At 56.1% G+C, this 18,107-nt stretch overlaps 8 protein-coding genes across 8 annotated transcripts; 4 read left to right on the plus strand and 4 right to left on the minus strand.

Moving 5' to 3' along the window:
• Positions 1-29: 29 nt before the first annotated feature.
• KVR01_003023 (uncharacterized protein) lies at positions 30-644 on the plus strand (the record flags this gene model as incomplete). The annotated part of the gene is made up of 2 exons (XM_044792683.1): positions 30-219; positions 274-644. The coding sequence occupies 2 exons, from the start codon at positions 30-32 to the stop codon at positions 642-644; spliced, it is 561 nt and encodes a 186-aa protein (XP_044648038.1).
• Positions 645-1,535: 891 nt separating this feature from the next.
• Positions 1,536-2,725, plus strand: KVR01_002241 (uncharacterized protein; the record flags this gene model as incomplete). The annotated part of the gene is made up of 2 exons (XM_044791776.1): positions 1,536-2,346; positions 2,535-2,725. The coding sequence occupies exons 1-2, from the start codon at positions 1,626-1,628 to the stop codon at positions 2,723-2,725; spliced, it is 912 nt and encodes a 303-aa protein (XP_044647256.1). The 5' UTR covers positions 1,536-1,625.
• Positions 2,726-2,848: 123 nt separating this feature from the next.
• On the minus strand, positions 2,849-4,303 carry KVR01_003786 (uncharacterized protein; the record flags this gene model as incomplete). The annotated part of the gene is made up of 3 exons (XM_044790817.1): positions 2,849-2,894; positions 2,954-4,120; positions 4,182-4,303. The coding sequence occupies 3 exons, from the start codon at positions 4,301-4,303 to the stop codon at positions 2,849-2,851; spliced, it is 1,335 nt and encodes a 444-aa protein (XP_044648801.1).
• Positions 4,304-4,841: 538 nt separating this feature from the next.
• On the plus strand, positions 4,842-5,443 carry KVR01_003014 (uncharacterized protein; the record flags this gene model as incomplete). Its single annotated transcript, XM_044786792.1, has 2 exons — positions 4,842-5,006; positions 5,075-5,443. The coding sequence occupies 2 exons, from the start codon at positions 4,842-4,844 to the stop codon at positions 5,441-5,443; spliced, it is 534 nt and encodes a 177-aa protein (XP_044648029.1).
• A 660-nt stretch (positions 5,444-6,103) lies between these two features.
• KVR01_003239 (uncharacterized protein) lies at positions 6,104-7,563 on the minus strand (the record flags this gene model as incomplete). The annotated part of the gene is made up of 4 exons (XM_044783398.1): positions 6,104-6,171; positions 6,225-6,513; positions 6,564-7,406; positions 7,516-7,563. 4 exons carry the CDS (start codon positions 7,561-7,563, stop codon positions 6,104-6,106), a joined length of 1,248 nt encoding a protein of 415 aa, XP_044648254.1.
• A 2,576-nt stretch (positions 7,564-10,139) lies between these two features.
• On the plus strand, positions 10,140-12,742 carry KVR01_002661 (uncharacterized protein; the record flags this gene model as incomplete). The annotated part of the gene is made up of 2 exons (XM_044791369.1): positions 10,140-12,400; positions 12,454-12,742. The coding sequence occupies 2 exons, from the start codon at positions 10,140-10,142 to the stop codon at positions 12,740-12,742; spliced, it is 2,550 nt and encodes an 849-aa protein (XP_044647676.1).
• A 526-nt stretch (positions 12,743-13,268) lies between these two features.
• On the minus strand, positions 13,269-14,645 carry KVR01_003007 (uncharacterized protein; the record flags this gene model as incomplete). Its single annotated transcript, XM_044787096.1, has 3 exons — positions 13,269-13,282; positions 13,395-14,003; positions 14,087-14,645. 3 exons carry the CDS (start codon positions 14,643-14,645, stop codon positions 13,269-13,271), a joined length of 1,182 nt encoding a protein of 393 aa, XP_044648022.1.
• Positions 14,646-15,941: 1,296 nt separating this feature from the next.
• Positions 15,942-17,921, minus strand: KVR01_003223 (uncharacterized protein). The gene is made up of 2 exons (XM_044785871.1): positions 16,799-17,921; positions 15,942-16,728 (listed from the first exon to the last, which is right to left on the minus strand). Exons 1-2 carry the CDS (start codon positions 17,172-17,174, stop codon positions 16,064-16,066), a joined length of 1,041 nt encoding a protein of 346 aa, XP_044648238.1. The 5' UTR covers positions 17,175-17,921; the 3' UTR covers positions 15,942-16,063.
• Positions 17,922-18,107: the final 186 nt, after the last annotated feature.

An 18,107-nucleotide genomic window follows, 5' to 3' on the forward strand; every position in this document is an offset into this window, starting at 1 on the left:
TTTGTGTGTGGTCGCTCTTTATTAACGAAATGGGAATATTCACCTTAATCACGATACTTCTTGGCGCGACTGCTGCCGCACATGGGGTGATTAGGAATCCGCCATCCCGAGTTCTAGGACCATCTATGACTCGACTTTGTGGACAAACCGCGTTCGATATCGCCAGAGGGGATGTTACCGCCTCACTTGAGACCGTTGCCCCAAATATCACGGCTGGATGTCAGTGCCAATGCCGCATACATAGAAAACATTGATGCTAATATATCTTGGAAGGCCCTCTCACACTTTGCCGTGGGCACCAGTTCGACGACAATCTGGACAAGCTCTCCGTCTTCCGACCCGGTCAGATTGTCCCGATGAAGATTGAACTGAATATCCTGCACGGAGGACCGGCCAATGTATCAATTGTGAAGACTGCAACGAATAGCATGATTGGACCCCCTCTTATTCTATTTGAAGATTACGGGAACAGGGACCTGCCTGCGCTACCACCGAACAATACAGACTTTGCCGTAACGATGCCCACCAACTTGGCAGACACGGATTGCCGGGTGGCAGGAGACTGTGCTCTGCAATGGTTCTGGTCCACAATTGACAACCAGACCTATGTGGGCTGTTCGGATTTCATTCTGTTCGGACATTAGACTTGGCTTCGGGGCTTCTCTTGGTACAACGCGCAAGAGCGATGTTGAGAGAGGCCGCCGCAAGATAACCTCCCAACTTCGTGTTGCTCAATATCTGCAATACTCTGCGCGATGCTAGAGATTCTGATCACGATTGATGAGAGAATACGAAAGCCGGTGGCGGATATGATAGCTGCTGTTGGAGCTTCAGTGAAACTTCTATGTGCAATACGCGGGACAGCCAGAGCACAGCAGGACGCCGGCTGAGCCCTGAGGACGAGAATACCGAAAAACTGAAAGGGTTTTAATTCCGCCTGATACGAGAGAAATTGAAATCCTCATGACTTGCAAGACGCTGTTGGAGATGGACATTTTGGCAGTAGTGAGTGTCCGTATGTGACTTGAAGTGTCAAAAACATAGTTTCAAATGTTAGTTAGCTGAAACCTCAAGAAACAAGCATACCTAAGTACATATTCGCCGGCATAGAAGCATGTAGTAGTACAGAAATTGGTCGTTTGTGGGTTTGGTATTTGGTATTTGAGCTGCAAGTAAGGGAAATCATTTTGGAATGACAATAGTCTGTTCTTCAAGCACAGACAACCAGCAGGGAGGTACGCTTGGAGAGATTCTGGTGCCCCATACAGCAGACCTTTTAGATGTTGAGTTTGCATCCGCTACAGCTAACAACTTGTCAACCTATTCTTCCAGGCCAAGTATCATGGGTATCTATACTCATAGTTCTTTTGTTTTTGTCAATGGATTTCCACCTGCCCTTTGAGGTTAGACTCGGATGTGGCATTGAGACGAAGACTACCATAAAACCACATGTGCAATCTAAGCGCCTCGCTCCTATCTAGGTAGACGGCTGACAGCACTGAAGTGCTCCGGCTCCTTGGAACCAACAAAGTCTCTTGCAACTCCATGTCAGAAATTAGACTGTGTTTCGTGCAACGTGAGGAGTGCTTCACTTCCCCAACATTTGAACATAGACAAATGCGCAAATGGACGATCTCAAGCATCTCATCACCCCCGCCTTGCTCAACCTCCTCGTTGAGGCGCGTATCCCCTTCGCGCCGACTGGGCCCCTTGATTTCTCGCATGTCGGGCGGGAGACATTCCTGGAGTACAACTTTGGCCCAAAGGTCGAAGCTACTGCATGGCCTGCCCTCATCGCCCTCAGCAAAGCCGGCCTGGACAACCTCAGCCCTGAATACTTGATGACCAACTTTCTGCCGTCCCCGACGGGCACTGACTTCCCCCGACAGTGTCTGGGGCTGCAGCTTCTCCTGGACCAGGTTCCGCGAGCGCTCTGCAGCGGCGTCGACGGGAGGTGGAGGTCGTGCTACTTTGACGTGGTGAGCCAGCGATTCGCGAGGTCGTGGCTGGCCTTGCCCGCCGACCAGAGGCCGGACTCGATGCACCGCTGGTGCAACGAGCTGGGCGTGTCGTTCGACTACTGGACGTGTGTCCGGTTCTGGCTCGGCGCCCCGTTCGTCCACTCCGAATCAATGGAGAACCAAGAGATTGCCCTGGACTTCACGGACACGACCCGCAAAGCCGTTGAGGATAAGACTGGGTTGAGGGATCCGTGGAGAGCGAGGCGTGATGAGGTCCTCTCGGACCTTGACGGCTTCCCACGTTGCCTTGTCGCTGGACCGCCACAGGGCGAAACTGTGACCTTGGAAACGTGGTCTTGGTGGTGGACGATGCTTATGGATATCCGTAAGCATTTTCTAGATACAAGATTGACCACTCTTTCAAGGACAAACATACTTGACCTGCAGCCTCAAAAAAGAAGACTTTACGGGCTGCAGATCTTTACACAGGCTGTGGCCACCTTGTGGCATGCTTTCCATATTCCTACGAAGCCACTTCTTGGATTCTTTGATGGCTAACTCCTAATTCTATAGATAAACCAATAATCGACCGGTTTGGCAGATATCCGTACATGAATGCAGTTCGTGGACGTGAGAGTACGAAGGAGGAGCTGGACTGGGTCCAGAGGACAGATCTCTTTCGTCAAGACTCACCAGACGTTGCGAGGCAACTTGCGGAGGATTACGGGGCCGGGGTATGGCAGCCACTCGGGGCCGGGAGGTGATATGCTTGGAGGAAAATCAAAAGATGGCACATTGCTGGCTGCTAGTTACTTGTCATCTAAATTCTACATGAACTCCTGCCAAAATGCGTCCTGACTCTTCAAGCTGATTGGCCGGAAGCCGCTTCATGCCGTGTATTCCTTCTGCAGCAGCTTTGCAATGGTGTTCAGCCTAGAAGTGGTGTTAGTATTGGTCGACTTGTGTTTTGGTCTCACCGAGTGAAGACTTACTGGATGTTGCTTGTTCCCTCGTAAATAGCACCAATCTTGCTGTCTCGCCAGTACTTCTCAGCAAGCCCCTCTCTCACGAAGCCCATGCCTCCCATCCACTCAACCGCGAGCCCACTGACCCTACCGGCCACCTGGGAGGCGAACAGCTTGGCCATGGCCGCATCCCTGACAAACTCCTCGCCAGCCTCCTTCTTCCGGGCGGCATTGTACACTAGCGCCCGCGCAGCAGCAATCTCGGTGTACGACTGCGCAATCTGGTGCTGCATGCCTTGGAACTCGCCAACCAGCTGGCCGAACTGCTTCCTGTCATTCCATACATACCGGGCAGCATTCTCCCATGCGCCCAGCGCGAGCCCGGTCATCTGTGCCGCAATACCTATCCGGCCCTCGTTCAGGAGGGCAATGGCATACTTGTAGCCCTCGCCCACCTTTCCGAGGAGGTTCTCCTTGGGGACCTCGACATCATCAAAGTTGATGACGCATGTGCTGCTGGCCTTGATGCCGAGCTTCTTCTCCTTCTTGGCGATGGAGAAACCCTTCATCTCCCTCTCGACGATGAACGCAGTGATGCCCTTGTACCCCTTGCTGGGGTCCAAGTTGGCGAAGACAATAAAGAAGTTCGCCTCCATAGAGTTGGTGATCCACATCTTGGAGCCCGAGATCTTGTATCCGTTCGGGGTCTCGGTGGCCTTGGTGGCCAGCGCGAAAGCATCAGACCCGGAAACAGGCTCCGACAGACAAAAGGACCCGACCGTGTTGGTGGCAAGCTTGGGCAGGAACCGCTTCTGGAGGTCCTTGCTTCCCCACTTGAGGATGGCGGTGTTGACCAGCGTGTTGTGGACGTCGACGAGCACACTGACGGAGGGATCCACACGCGCCAGCTCCTCAATGGCGAGGATACCGGCAGTGAAATTCATCCCGGCGCCACCGTACTCCTCTGGAATCTCAATGCCCATCACACCTTGCTCAAAGAGCTGCTCGACTATGGCGGGGTCCATCTTCTCGGCCTCATCCATGTCTCGGACCTTGGGCAGGATCACGTCGTTGGCGAACTTGGATACTGACTCCTGCATTGCGGTTTCGACCTCGGACAAGTGTGTTATGGGCGTGGGAGGAATCTCCATCATGTCGGACAGCAGGCGCGGGGTGTTGGACAAAGAACGGGCACTGCAACGCGATGCTTGTGAGCACACACACCTGCAGTCAGGGTCGTACACCAGGTACTCACCTCTGTGCATTGGCAAGCCTTTGGACAGGACGTGCTACTCTGGGGGTTGCGCGCAGACCGCCCAGTCCCCTCTGGCTTACCCGGACCGCCGGGCGCAGTGCTCTCGCAAGAGAGGAAGACATGGTGTGCAGAGGTGATGATGCTATATGACTAGGTGGCAGAACAGAGAGAGAGCAAAGCCAGGGAATCCTAATTGTCACCAAGATCACGAGGAAGAGAGGTGTATAAGATGTCTCAAAGGTCAGGGGCGGGTTTGAGGGAAAACAAGCCGAGTAGGCGACTTGCGAGCAGCTATGGAGTAAACGGGCTCAAGCCGAGGATAACCATCAGGTCGCATCCCGCATTCCAATGCCCACTCCAGAACACCCCTGCTCCCCTCCCCCAACGCACCTGCACCCGGCCGCAGGGGTGCTCGGCCTGGTGCGTCATGGAGAAAAATTGGGGTCCGGGGTAGAGGCCCAGGGCCATGGCGAATAGCTCTCTCTCAGAGGCGGGTGGCATGTGAAGGGAAGTGACTAAGCGATGCCCAGAACGCTTGGACCACACCGGCTGTCCCAAGATTTTGGGCTCATCGGGACCTCTAATGCTGAACAGACGCGAGTGGGCCTCGATTCGTGACAACGGCGAACCCCAGGCCACGCACCTTCACCACCAGCAGTCATGGCGATGCCAATGCTGAGGCATCTGTTGATGTCATCGATGAGGAAGGCGATTCTCCCCACAGCTCGCCCCGTGGCAAAATCTGCCTTCCTCAAACCGTCGACACCCGTGCGATCCTTTTCAGCAACACCGGCACAGAACGCGACGCTCAACCAGGTTCTCAGGGTGCGTACTTCCCCAGAGCCCGTGGCTCTGCTACTTGGCCGATCTACGTGCTGAATAAACTCATCCAGGGCTGCCGCAAACCCCGCCGAGCCCGTCACGCCGTCTCCCCTGCCCTGGCCAGCGGCCACGATCCCCAGCGCAAGGGCGTGTGCATCAAGGTCGGCATCACGCGGCCCAAGAAGCCCAACTCGGGAGAGCGAAAGACGGCGCGTGTGCGCCTGACGTCTGGCAAGACTGTGACGGCCTACATTCCGGGAGAGGGCCACAACATCCAGCAGCACAGTGTGGTCCTGGTCAGGGGCGGCAGGGCGCAGGATTGCCCCGGTGTGCGGTACAAGTTGGTGAGGGGTGCGCTTGACCTGGGTGGTGTCACGAACAGGACGAACGCCCGGAGCAAGTACGGCACCAAGAAGCCTAAGAAGGCCAGTGTCAGCTAAGGCTGGATGAAAGGGGTGTTGGTGGGAACAATTGGCCACCGCTGGCAAACGGTGGAGTATATATCCGAGCTGTAGAACTGCATAGATCTCTCTATCTGGGAAATCTCTGGGGGCATGGCCTTCATGCCAAGTAAGCTATGGAATTCTGGAGGTTCGTGTCATGAAACCAAGGCTGCATAACTGAGAGATTCATTCGAACGCCAGTGACCAATGCATTTGCTTCTTGGAGTCACGAAGCACTAGAGTTCCACGTCCAGTAGTACGCTAGAATGTGTACATGATATACAAATAGGAGCCTTTTGTGTGGTGGCGGCAGGCCCGGGTTCGGGACGCGCGGTCATGATCTTTTCGAGTGCTTCATATTTCTGGTGGAGCTTCTTTTGCGCTCCGAATCTACCTGTCTCGCACGGAGGCATCGATATTCGTGGTTATAATGGACGTCGAAACTATGGACGTCATAATTATAGACGTAATCCCCTTTGCGATAAATCAATCGCGTTACCCAGATCCAGCCTGCCAAGCCCTGACTAGACGCCTCCAAGATCCTTTGATTCCCCCAGTGCTATGGTCGCATCCTACCTTTTGAGGGGGAAAAACCTGAAAACCAGAAGATGTGGAATTTCATAAAATGGCTAGTTGCCTGGTGTTTTCTTCTTCTTCTCAATCTGTTTGGCTCTCCCATCCTTCTGGCTTGTCTAAGCCGTTGATGTCGAAGTACCTCGATGTGCCTGCAGGACGAGATCAGCAAAATCACAAACACATGGACCGGGGATAAACGCACATGAGTAACCCTTCCAGTCGAAGTTGTCTTTAGGGTTGCAGTGACACTTCAGATCTTGTCGGTGTTTCTCGCCAGTCGGGCAGTGCGTGAATGGGACGTGATAGTACGCGATGTCGTTGAAGAAGTGGATCTGGTCTTTCGGCAGCATGAGCCCGGCGGCGATGGAATGAACAGGCGCATCGCCCCAGCGCTCGTAGAAAAAGCCCCCGTCCTGATCCAGAGACTCGAAGAAGTCGATGTACGCCTTTGAGCGTAGCCAGTTCAGGTCGCCGACCTCGAAGTTGGACCACTGGTCATTGTTAGTGAGACGCTCCAAATACAAGTTTCGAGGGGACGTACAAAATGGCAGTGGTTGTAGTTTTCGCCGTTGTCGTCGCTGAGGAAGCCCATAGAGTTATCCTTTGCAATGTGCTCTGGGTGGTTCTTGATGAATTTCTTGACGCTGTCCCAGAGAGTCGGGATAGTCTCGACATATTCGTACAGGCTGAGAACGAAGCTGTACTTCTTGCCGTTCTCCGCCATAAATCGGAAGGGGTCGTAGTGGATGTCGCAGAAGATCTCGACACTGGGCTCGACGCGCCAGTAGTAATCGTAATTCATCATGAGTGGCTGGCGGAAGAAGAAGCCGGACTCGAACCGACACATGTGACGATAGCTTATGGAGTCTCCGTAGATGATCTTGCGTTCCTTCATGTCCTCGCGGACCTGCTTAGCCCTCTCCTGGTCGATATGAGGAGGGAAGGACCAGTGTTCCTCGGCGATCTCGCCATAGTGCGTTTTCCCCGAGACCAGAGACGAGGTCACCTTCTTAAAGGTTGAATCAAATGGCTTGTCATTGAGAAACACCCAGTCATAGTTGTAGCGACGGTTAAACCGGTCCTCGATCTGTCGAATAGAGCGTGCAATTTCCCAAACGTCCGAGTTACGAGCCAGAGTCACAAACGTCGCGTTCATGCGCGGGCCAGGCGCAGTGCTGACCAGGTCCTCCCATTGCGGCGACCCGGGCTGGGTGACCAGTGGGCTTGTTCCCAGGTCTTGTTTCTTGTCGCCGGCCTGGGGCGCCTGGGTCTTTTCGCCATCTGGTTTGCTGGCATCTGTGTTGCCATGGGAGAAGCCGGGGGTCGTGATGGAGGTGATGGAGCCCCGATATGAGGTCTGAGCAATATAGAGAAGTATAATTATCTGGGCGCTGTGTTAGTACGGACTGATGCTGCCGGGCGCCTTGTACGTCGGCGCACGTGGACAACCGAGCGTATAGATGAGATGGCGAGTTGGCTCCGCGAAAACGTACAAAGAAGGTGGGCAGAGCGTATCGCAAAATCCGCACGCCGCCAGCCATCTTGAAGATTGTGAGAGAGTGTCGGAAGGGAAATGAGAGTCGATGGTCGGTAGGTTCAAGGAAGACTGGTCGTCTGCTGGTCGAGTATCGTGGCTCGATCGGCACTTAGTGGTCGCAGGTCGGGCTCAGGCGTAGCATTCTCCGCCTGCACTGCGCGCCAACTCGGCACTCTCAGGTGAGACGAGGATAATGATTCCGCTGGTGCAAGATTGGAACTCGACAGCGGGACGATATGACCTCCGTAGAACAGTCAATCGGATAGGAGAAGCGAAAATAAGCGGTTGCGAAGAAGTGCGAATGGACGGAGGCCAGTTAAGACGTCGGTCGTGCGCTCTGGTGCAGCACCACCTCCTGTCTGAGTCTAGTTGCCGCGTCGGTTTGTCCTACCCCTGCACCGAACGCTAATTTAGTACCTAGGTAGCCAGGGACCATCCGCACCCCTAACAAGAAGGCCGCGTCCGTGTGCCGCCCATCCGTTAGAGGGGTATTGTCCGCATGTCGTGCACCAAGACCCAAGCCACCCAGGCCTGATGAGCGGGATTCATCAATGCCCCCCCTATTCCGCTGCCCTCCTGTTTCGTTTGGTACAAACTTGGTATCTGGTTTAACTGTTGCAAGTGCCTGCCCGCAGAGGTCGTACATCGCATGGCCCTCTTTCGCTATTCAGGCTCCAGGGCTAAGGGCGGAATTCGTTTTGCAGTGGCAAATTGACCAAGCACGTGTCTCTGATAGAGAGGACCCGGAATGGCCGGCAAGGACGAGACTGGGGCGACCCTGAGATGCGCTGAGACATCCCCCAAGATCGCCCAGTCTGGCAGTCTGGCAGGCCTGCAGGCCTGGGCTCTCTGGGCCCATTGTCAGTTACCATGTGCTAGCCATGGCCCTCACTGCTGATACACAGTATTCATTTGTCAATCTGTCAGCTCGCATTTTGGAGTGCGACAATCTGTTCATTTGCTTTCCGCCCACTTGTTGATTCGCTTTTAACCAACCCCGCTGCCCCGCTGGATTCTGCTCTGACACCTGTCCCGACATGCCTCAGCCTCATGCCCAAGCTCCTTATTATCAGGGATTTGGACACTGCTGAGTGTTAATTGTAAGCAATGCTGCCACCCCTGTAGGCTCTTGTTGGTTACCTACGCCCGAGCCTGTCTTGCCAGTGCCGGACGACAGCATTAAACAACAGCTATCCACCCAAGTTAGCTACCTACCTAGGTACCTACCTAGGTACCTAGGTAGTGAATTAGGCACTCCGTAGTCTTAAGATGGCCCGGCTAGCCTTGAGACTCTCTCGTATTACTACCGGATCCAGCCATTATCTGTAGACGACCCGTCAATGAAACAAAGCTTGCTTTTCGTATCACGGCAGGCCCCTATTCCTCTTACGGCAGTTGCCCTAGCTCCCCACGTCAAGTGTCACTGTGTTACTCAGCACTTCTTGACCTGGATAATTACCACGAGAGCGCCCTCGGTGTTGTAACGCCAAAAGTTATGGTGATTGGCGGCACCTTGTACCCAAAATCCCGGGACTTGTTTGTTGGGCGTTCGGTTGTACAACGACAAATGAGCCCAGAGACTGTGCAAGATGCTTGAAATTCGCCCTGTTCCTGCAACACGATATTACGGTGCATTGTCTGTCGTCTTGAGGGTGAGTTTGTGTAGCAAGACCGGATGGTAGACTCGCATGTTCGGTCGGCTGGTCCGCAGTCAGTCGTCTGTCCTTTACGTACTGGGCGACCTCGGGTGCCGGAAGCCTCAGCGCCGATTCGGTGGTCCGTGCTGCGGGACTAGTCGTGGAGCTCTCCTCGCCAATGTTGTGTGCATCGTGACAGGCGTCATCTTTCCCAGCACTGCCCAACCATCCTTACTGCGCCGACCGTGTCGCTTGTTTTGACCCAAGGGCTGCCTGTCTTCCCTTACCCACCTTCTGCTTCCTAACTGCTCGCACATTCTTATTCTTGGCGACGACTCTCCTCTGCGTCTGAGCCTCATTGGACCGGTCAGGTCAAGATCCTGTCTCGCTGCTATCCTGCCCACTTGCGTCTCGAGATGATCGTGATAAAGCAGACCATTGGAGACACGCCGTACCCTTACTTCCTCTAGGTGTGAGTACTTGTCCAGCTCTGCTCTACCCCCGAAGCGCTTGCGCAAGTCCTCGCCCGCGACTGCGTCAGCTGCATCAGTCCCTCCTCGCAGACGTCCGACCCCTCCCTTGCCCTCCTCCCACCATAGACCCACTTTGGCCATACCAGCATGTGCGAAAGCTACCTGTCTATGGTAAGCTTGGAACTGCTGCTTTCCAGCCCACCCTGCACATTGCACCTTGCACCTTGCAACAGCTCCGACATCCACCAGAAAGCTGCTCTTACCCCACTGCCCCAAAGCAGACCACCCCGCGCTCTTCACCAGCCATCCCATCAATCGCTCCTCTACTGCTGTCTTGATTCGCATGCCTGGGACATGTGGCTCTTAGCCCTCGTGCCTGCATCTCAACCCACTCGCTCTGACTGACAAGGTTTTAGCCCTGTATCCGCTCCTCGACCCCTCTGATCCTCGAGACTACGAACGCCTGCAAAATGTCATTCTTTGGCTTTGATACCAAGGGCCACAACCAAGCCGCACCTGGCTTCTCTCAGGCGCATGATCCTTTCGCCGGACTCTCCGGTCACCACGAAGGTGATGGAGATGCAGTCGATTTTGAAGACACCTATGATGGCCTCGGCGACCAGCTTGACGAAACCGGCGATGACTTCAACGATGATACCTTCGGAGGCGACGCCGGCGCAGGTGGTGGGCCCGTTGGCAAGGATTTCGACTTCTTTGGCCGGACTGCCCAGGTAGCCAACGCCATCGAGGAGGAACACATGCTCTACACCCGCAACAATGCGACCGCCGCCGCAGCCCCACCCGCTCCGACAAACAATCAGTATGCGTCGTCTTACAACTATGCTCAGCCTGCCTACAGGCCTGTGCGCACGGGATACGAGAAATATGATGGGCCGGACTCTAGCATGGATCTCCAGGTCGACCCGACCCTCTGGGGTGTCGCTCCCGCCGAGCAGCAGGCTCCTGCAGCGCCCGCTCATCCCTCCCCAGCCCCCGCGCCAGCCTCGGGCCGTAAGGTCATGAGCCTGGAGGAGGTGGAGGCTGCAATGCGGGCCGAAGCTCAGGCGAGAAAGCAAGCTCAAGTTGGTGCGGGCGCAGCTCAAGGCAACTTCCAGCAGGCCGCTTCACAGCCGCAGCAACATGCGCCGCAAGTCCACGGGGGCTTTGATCAAGCCAACTTTTACGGTGGATCCAACCATGGTGGACAACCGCATATTCCAACCGAAACTCAGCGTCCCAACGATACGGCGCAGTTTCACGCGCATGGTCAGCCCGTGCAGATCCTCCAGCGACCTCGCTCAAAGCCTCAGCAACCGCAGCCTACCGTGCCACCCTCTTCGAGTCCCATGGTCCAGCAGCGTCAGCAAGTACCCCAGCCCACACAGATCCTGCAAAATCCAAACCGCCTGTCTGGTGACGCCGCTCGGGTTGGAGTGCCATCGTACCCGTCTCATCCTACCCACCAGTCACAAGGCTCCATTGGTCGCCAGCCACCGATAATCACCCACCCCTCGCAACTGGCCCAGCTTTCGGAAGACGAGAAGGCCGCTTATCTCGAGCGGGAGGCGCGCCGAGCCAAGCGCAACCACAAGATCTACCTCTTGTCCCGCGATAACGGCATCATGACCCCGCACGACAAGAACTTTATCACCCGTATACAGCTGCAACAGCTCGTTGCAGCTACAGGCAACCCGTCCGACAATGGTACCGATGAGGCCCTCGCCGAAGATTTCTACTACCAGGTTCACAACCAGATTCGGGGTGGCCAGCGACAGAACCCCAGCCAGCCTCTGAGCAACTTCGCGCAGACGTATCTATACCAGACGGGCAACCGTCAAGGAGGTCACAGGCGTCACCGCGGTGGACCGGAAAATCATATGCAGCGCATGGAACAGCAGGTTCAGCGGGCTGTAGAGGCGGCCAAGAACAAGCCCAAGAACTCACAGCTTGTCATCGAGGGCAGTCTAGGCAAGATTTCTTTCAGCAATGCCAAGACACCGAAGCCATTGCTCAACATCAAGCGCACAGAGAGTGGCGGTGATGTGCATCGTCAGGGCACACCACACAAGACTCACCCTGGTTCAATTCTTAACAGGAAAAACCTGCTCGCAGACATTGAGAAGGTCTACAACACTTTGATGAAGCTGGAGGACCACGGGCGCAAGATGCCGCCTCCGGCAGCGAGCGAGAACGATTCAGAGCTCGTCCAGCAGTTCGCCGAATGGGAGCAGACCACGAAGCAGCTCAATCAGCAGCTTTGGCGAGAGCTCAAGATCCATGAACCCATGCCCGCAGGAGCATTCGTCCACCCTTTCATCGCAATGCTCGAAACTGCCAAGGGCAAGAAAGCCATCCCACGAGTTTTTCGCCACGTGAACTTCGAACAGCGCACGACTATCCTTACATTGATCGTTGTGAATCTCGACAAGCTCGACGTTGTCCGAAGAGGCTCGGTTACCGACGGTCACATCAACCTCGACGCTAAGTTGCGTGAGGACATCGAGCTCTTCAGCATGGCAGTACATAACACGCTCTTCATGTTCATGGGCGAGCTCGAGTTGAACATCATCACCGGCATTCTAGGCCTGCTTTGTTCCGAGGTTAATGTGGATCTCGTTGCCAGAACCCGGGTTGGTGCTGGTTTTATGACTATGATTCTAAGCCGTGCCGAGATTATGATCCAGCAACAAGGAGGCAGAGACGGCATCCGCGCTCAAGACGGCGGCGCATGGTATGTAGCTTCTTACAACTATTCGGAAGCAGTGTGCTAATCGTTCTATGCAGGGAGCGCAACTACGCGAACCTATTCAACATTTTGGAGCCCACTCTGCCATACATGTTCCCGGGCACACCGGTGTCTGGCGAGGACGCCTATGTCTGGCAGCTTCTCGCAGCCCTTGGCATCGGCGCCAATGCTGATCAGCAGCAGCGGCTGGTTGTAGGAGTCAAGGACCGCGTGCTCGGGACCGTCGAGGTGGCCAAGACCCTGCCTCAAGATCTGGCAGTGCAGCGCCTGAACAATGTGAACTTGTTCATGCAAGCCATCGGCCTCGATGTGTCATTGCTGGGTTAATTCCCACGATTTACGGTGGTCGATGTTGACCGCCCCCCCCTTCGGGGCAGAGCGCACACTTGGGCCCATCTTGCTTTAGACAGGTGGGATTGAAATTTTGGAGAGCGGAACTTGGCGACATTAACCATTGGCGACGACGGGCTGCGAAGCCAGTTCACGACGGAAAAGTGGACGACCGTCACGGAGGATTGCGGTTTCAGGTGCCGTCGAATCAGTGAGGAACGGATATTTGAACAACAGGCACGAGCGGCTTGTACAATGTCCGTAATACCAGCGTGAGAGAAAGATGAGGTGAGGTTTGATATCGGACGGTATTACGCCTGTTCGATAGATTGAGCGGATCACTGTGGATCAGCAAATCATAGTATCCATCGAAAGCAAATACAACAACGCATATACGCATTCAGTGCCTTGCAGCGTGCCAGAGCCCCTTTCATCCTTTCCTTGTTGGGTATCGATGACCTTTGCGCCTAACCAACGCCATTGTATGCACTCAGAAAGCCTGGCTGCTATCTCGCGTGAATCATCATGACCCCGTCCCTAAAAAATCAAAACAACGCCACCCATAATCAGCACTCGTGTAATCATCAATCATTCTTCTTGGTCCTCGAAGGTCCTGCTCTCGCGGTGTTGGTGTTGGTTGCTCTCTTACCCCTGGTTGTGGTCTTCGCGGTGGTGGTCGTCGCAACGGCTTTGCCTTTTCCCTTCGCCTTGGATGCCGGCCCGGCAGCTGGTTCGTCGTCGGATATTTCGATCTTGACGTTCTTCGACCTCTCGATGCCGCTCGTCGTCTCCAGCATGCTGTCCTCGTCCCACGTGGTCCGTAGCTGCGCCACCTTGTCGACCAGGTCCGGCAGGCCGGGCTGGCTGAGCGGGTCGGGGTCGGCCTCGGGCGCCTTGCCCTTGCTGGCGTCCTGGTCCGCGGCGGGGGGTTCGGGCTGGTGCAGGAACAGGGCCTCCTCGGCGACGGCCCACGAGTCGCTGGCCTCCTCGTGCACGTAGCGCATCTTCTTCCAGGCCTCGAGCTGCACCTTCTTGAGCCGGTCCGCCATCGTCTCCTGCACGATCTCCTCGCTGCCGTCCGTGTTCTGCTTCACCGTCATGTGGATGGCGCGCGCGACGTCCTTGGTGGCGGCGGCCCCTGCGCCGCCTGCGCCGCCGCGTGTGGCTGCGAGGCGCTCCTGCTCGGTCGTGGCGTCGATGTGGTGGAGCTGTGGGCGAAGGTGGATGAGAGACGTTGCGGGTGTCAGGTGAAGGTTTGCTGTGTGGGAGCGGACAGTGGTCAGCAATTGCACGGCAGAAGGAGGTGGTCCTGACAGTGGGGTTGAAGCATTTTTCACATACGGCCAGAGAACACCCCAACCATGTACTTGGACTCCTGGCTCGTGTCTGGCATCTGCCCGCCCAGGGTCTGGGTGCGCAAGACGTAGTCCTTCCTCAGCGCCTCTGCCCAGTCAGTGGTGGGGTCGAACACCTCGTCCTGCTGCCTCCCGGGCCTCGCGCGGGGCGGAGGTGCACCGACGCCGAAGCCGCCGGCGAGACCGTGGGTGCCGCCCTTTTTGGCCTCGGTGCTCTTCTGCAGGTGGGTTCCCCAGTTGAGGCCCTTGGACCTGTCGTAGAAGGAGTTGTAGTCGATGGGGTAGTCCACCTCGACCATGCCCGTGTTGGTCTTCATACGGATCTCGAGCGGGGCGCGGGCCATTTTCTTGCCGTCGGACTTGTTGGGGTGTTCGAGGATCATGACCCTGCGGTGGGCGGGTAGCGAGGGCTTGAGGAAGACGTTGTACGACGCAACAATTGGGTCGTCATCGTCGCTTGCTGGGCTCTTGGCCCTTTTGGGAGGCATGCGGTCCATCGCGGAGTCAGACAGCGCCGGGTCGATCATGCTTGAGTCGACGTCCATTCTGGATGTCGAGGAATCTTGATCCCGGATCAATGCAGTCACCTCGAAGGCCAGTGGGCGAACCTGAGATATTCGAGTAGGCTGGGAAGATGTCGGCCGGGTGAGTCAAGGTTGTCGCTGACGGTCCGAGAGAGCACCCACCCAGGTCAGGGACGACAGACAGGTCGCAGGCTCCAAATTTTCGTTTGCCGGTTCGGCACCGATTGGAGGGCAAGGCGAAGGCTAAAGTCGATTTGACGTCAAATTTGCGCTTAGGAACAGAGGTTCTAGAAGCCCTGCTGAAATTGATGTCATGCCTGATATTTTAGTCTGGGAGATCTTTACGAGGTCTCACAATTGTGAGCGTGGGTTGGTAAAGGTTCTTTTAGCGGCGATGGCGAGCCAGACCAGAGAAGCTCGTGATGTTCTTGAATGGCAGCTTGGAATAATCCAAACACCAAGAATATTCCCTCAATATAGTGGCACTGGATTATGAGTAATAAATGGTTTAAAATCCCCTGCTAACGTTCAGGAAGACCTGTGGAATTATGAATCGATTGCATCGAATTACGCCCAGTATGCAACTTGCACCGTATTTGGCAATGCGTCTTCCGAGAACAAGTTGCCTCTCACCAGGGGCCACCGTGAGTCGGCAACTCGCCGCCCCTTCTCTCCAAATATCTGTCGCACAACCTGCTTAACCGGTGTGGAAGAAAGTAAAAGTGAGACTGTTTCGCTTGTATCCAAAGACATGTCAGGTACATATCCCTCCGCGACACCACACCAATCCTACATTTTATAATGAGGATGTGGACAAGCCAGAAAGTCATAGAAAATAGACGATGTGGGGCTTTTGTCTCTTCCCCACGATAGCCTGCAAGACCCCGCGCTGGTGCGGAGAACGACCTTCTGCCCCCTGACAAAGACAGGCCCATCCCGAGTCCCGGCCAGGAGGGGGCCATCTTATCTACGGCTTATTATTATGCTTGCCTGTGCCAAAGCACCCGCAACTGACAGCCGGGGACCCGTGCAGTAGCCTGATTTTTGAGTTCTGACGCCCAGGTGGGTGCCCGGGTGCCTGGCATGCTTAGGTGCGCAGCGAACATGCGGGCAGGTGGCCGGCTTAGCAGCCTACTAGGTAGGCAGCAACTTTGAAGGCACTGCCGTAAATCCACAAACCAACCACCTCGGAGCTCCCTCCAACTCTCAGCCACCGTGTGTCACAATGCTGAAGCGTCACGCCCATTCTTCAGTTGGTGTAGCGGTCATCGTTCTTACATCACGGAACAGCGGCGGAAATGAATGCGGCGGCAGAGGCTCGTGGGAAAGCAGCAGCTAGATCGTATTGGCTTCTTGGGAAAGCCACCTCATTATCTACATTAGGTCATAAATACAGTGGAAATCGGGTATCTTCTCGCTGTTGGTGATGCCTCGCCTGGTCACTTTTCATATGTCTGATACGAGAAACGACCCGTCGGTGACAGCGGGCTGGGGCTCCCTTCCAACTCGTGCCTGTCCTCGATCCCGGTTGGCAGCTCCTGTGGCTCCTGCTGCTGGTCCTGCTCCTTTTTAGCCGGCTGGTAGAACTCCTGGTGCTGATATGGGATCTTCTCCGACTGGAACTGGTAAGCAGGTTGCTTCTGATGCGACGGTGCGACCGGCAACGGCGATATGTGGTATTCCGAACTGCTGGGCGAAGCCACGACAGGCGCCTTGGTTGGCATCTCGTGGCTGTGATACTGGGTCGGCAGTTCCTGCGTCGTACCTGCGATCCGGGCCGGCCATCTGAACTCGGGCCTCAGACTCCCCACGCCCGCCGCCTGGGACGCTGACTCCAGCTGCTGGCGCTTCTCGGATCTCAGCTGCTCGTGTCTCCGGCGGCGGCGGCACCAGATCAGAGACGCTACTATTGCGATGGCTATGATGCCACATGGCACTGAAATCCCCACCGCGATGGCCACGACTCTGGAACGGCTCATTGACGAGCTCGGGGCTGACGTTGAGGTCGGGGTTACAGGGGCGGAGCCCACAGGTGTCGCCGATGCCGCAGTTGGCGACGCCGTCGATGCTGGCGACGCAGATGCTGTCCCGCTCGCCGTTGAAGCTACAACTCGGGGGTCAGCTTGAACAGACACCACATTCAACCGGCCCGGTGGCTGTCCAGAGTCACATACCGGCCGTAGTCGCTGTCGCCAGGTCACCCGGGACCCCGATGGCGCAGTACGCATCGAAGACGTCAATTGCACTTGAGGCCTGGTCCGAGACGATTGACGAGTCGCACCGATCTGAAATGGCATTCGTGATCATGCCGCTCATGAGTGAGCTTGAGTCGGTGCAGAAACATGTGTAGCTCGTCACGGCGCCCTTGTCACCACACCCGCTGTACTGCGCTCGTACGATGGTCGAGAGGACCTCCTCGGCACATGTCGAGAGCTCGTCGTATCCGGAGACAGTGTCAATGAAGATGGACGTGACCTTGGCCGATGCAGCGCCCTGGGCCCGGGCCACGAGCGGAGCGGCCATGGCCAGGACAAGGCGCAAGATCAACATGGTCGACGAACAAGACAGCAGTGGTCATGCGCTACCGACGAGATGGTCGAGGGGGAAATGCCCCGAGTGTCTGGCGCCCTGGGGTAATGGGACCTCGTGGAAGGATCAAAAAGCTCCCGGCGAGTCCCACACTGCTCCGTTTTTATTGCTCAGAACTGGACGTTCCCCCTTGGACTTGCGCCTCTCGGACACATTCTTTGGGGGCGGCGGGGCTCCTGGCTGTTGTGCTGGATGGCATGCAGGTCGACAGGACCTGAGCAGCAAAAGAGTCTGGAGTAGAACGAGAGCCCCTTCTTTACCCGCAGCTGCTTGGGTGTGCGGGCGCGGGCCAGGATTCTTTTGATTGCGTCGCATCGTGGGGCCCACAAGGGCAATACGGACAGGTGCCCCAGGGGCCTAGCCCAAGTCCTCCCTTTGCGGACAAGTGCGTCGCCGTTCCTGGCGCCATGCCGATGAAGTTGAAATGGGCTCTTCTGCGGCCATGTGGCGCAGGCGACTCAGCGAGCCGGCGAGGTGCGCAGCAAATTGCAATGGATGGGAGGGAAGGAATCCTAAAATTGGCATTGGGAAAAATTGACCAGGTCGTAAAGGCGGCAAAAAGGGGGGGCCGGACAGGCGTGCAAGTGGACGACGCACCCGCAGCACGATCTCGAGTTGAGACCAACCGCAGCTCACCCTGATCCTGCTGGACGCGTGGTTGCCGGGGGCCAATGGGGCCTTGCGATGCTGTGATGTTGGCCCGCAGCTTGACATGGCAGGATCTTGGGTTGCATATTGTGTGCCGTCAGGTCGTACGGCTGCCGCACCTTCAGAGGCTGTGCCTGTTCGGTCGAGCAGAAGGGCAGGCAGGGCAGGCAGGGTCTGTACCTACATAGCCGATTAGCAGGGTTGGATGCAGGGGCCTTGATCACAACATTCAGACAGATCCTTGGG

This window comes from Diaporthe batatas (assembly GCF_019321695.1).
Source record: "Diaporthe batatas strain CRI 302-4 chromosome Unknown Contig00003, whole genome shotgun sequence".
Lineage (NCBI taxonomy): Eukaryota > Fungi > Ascomycota > Sordariomycetes > Diaporthales > Diaporthaceae > Diaporthe > Diaporthe batatas.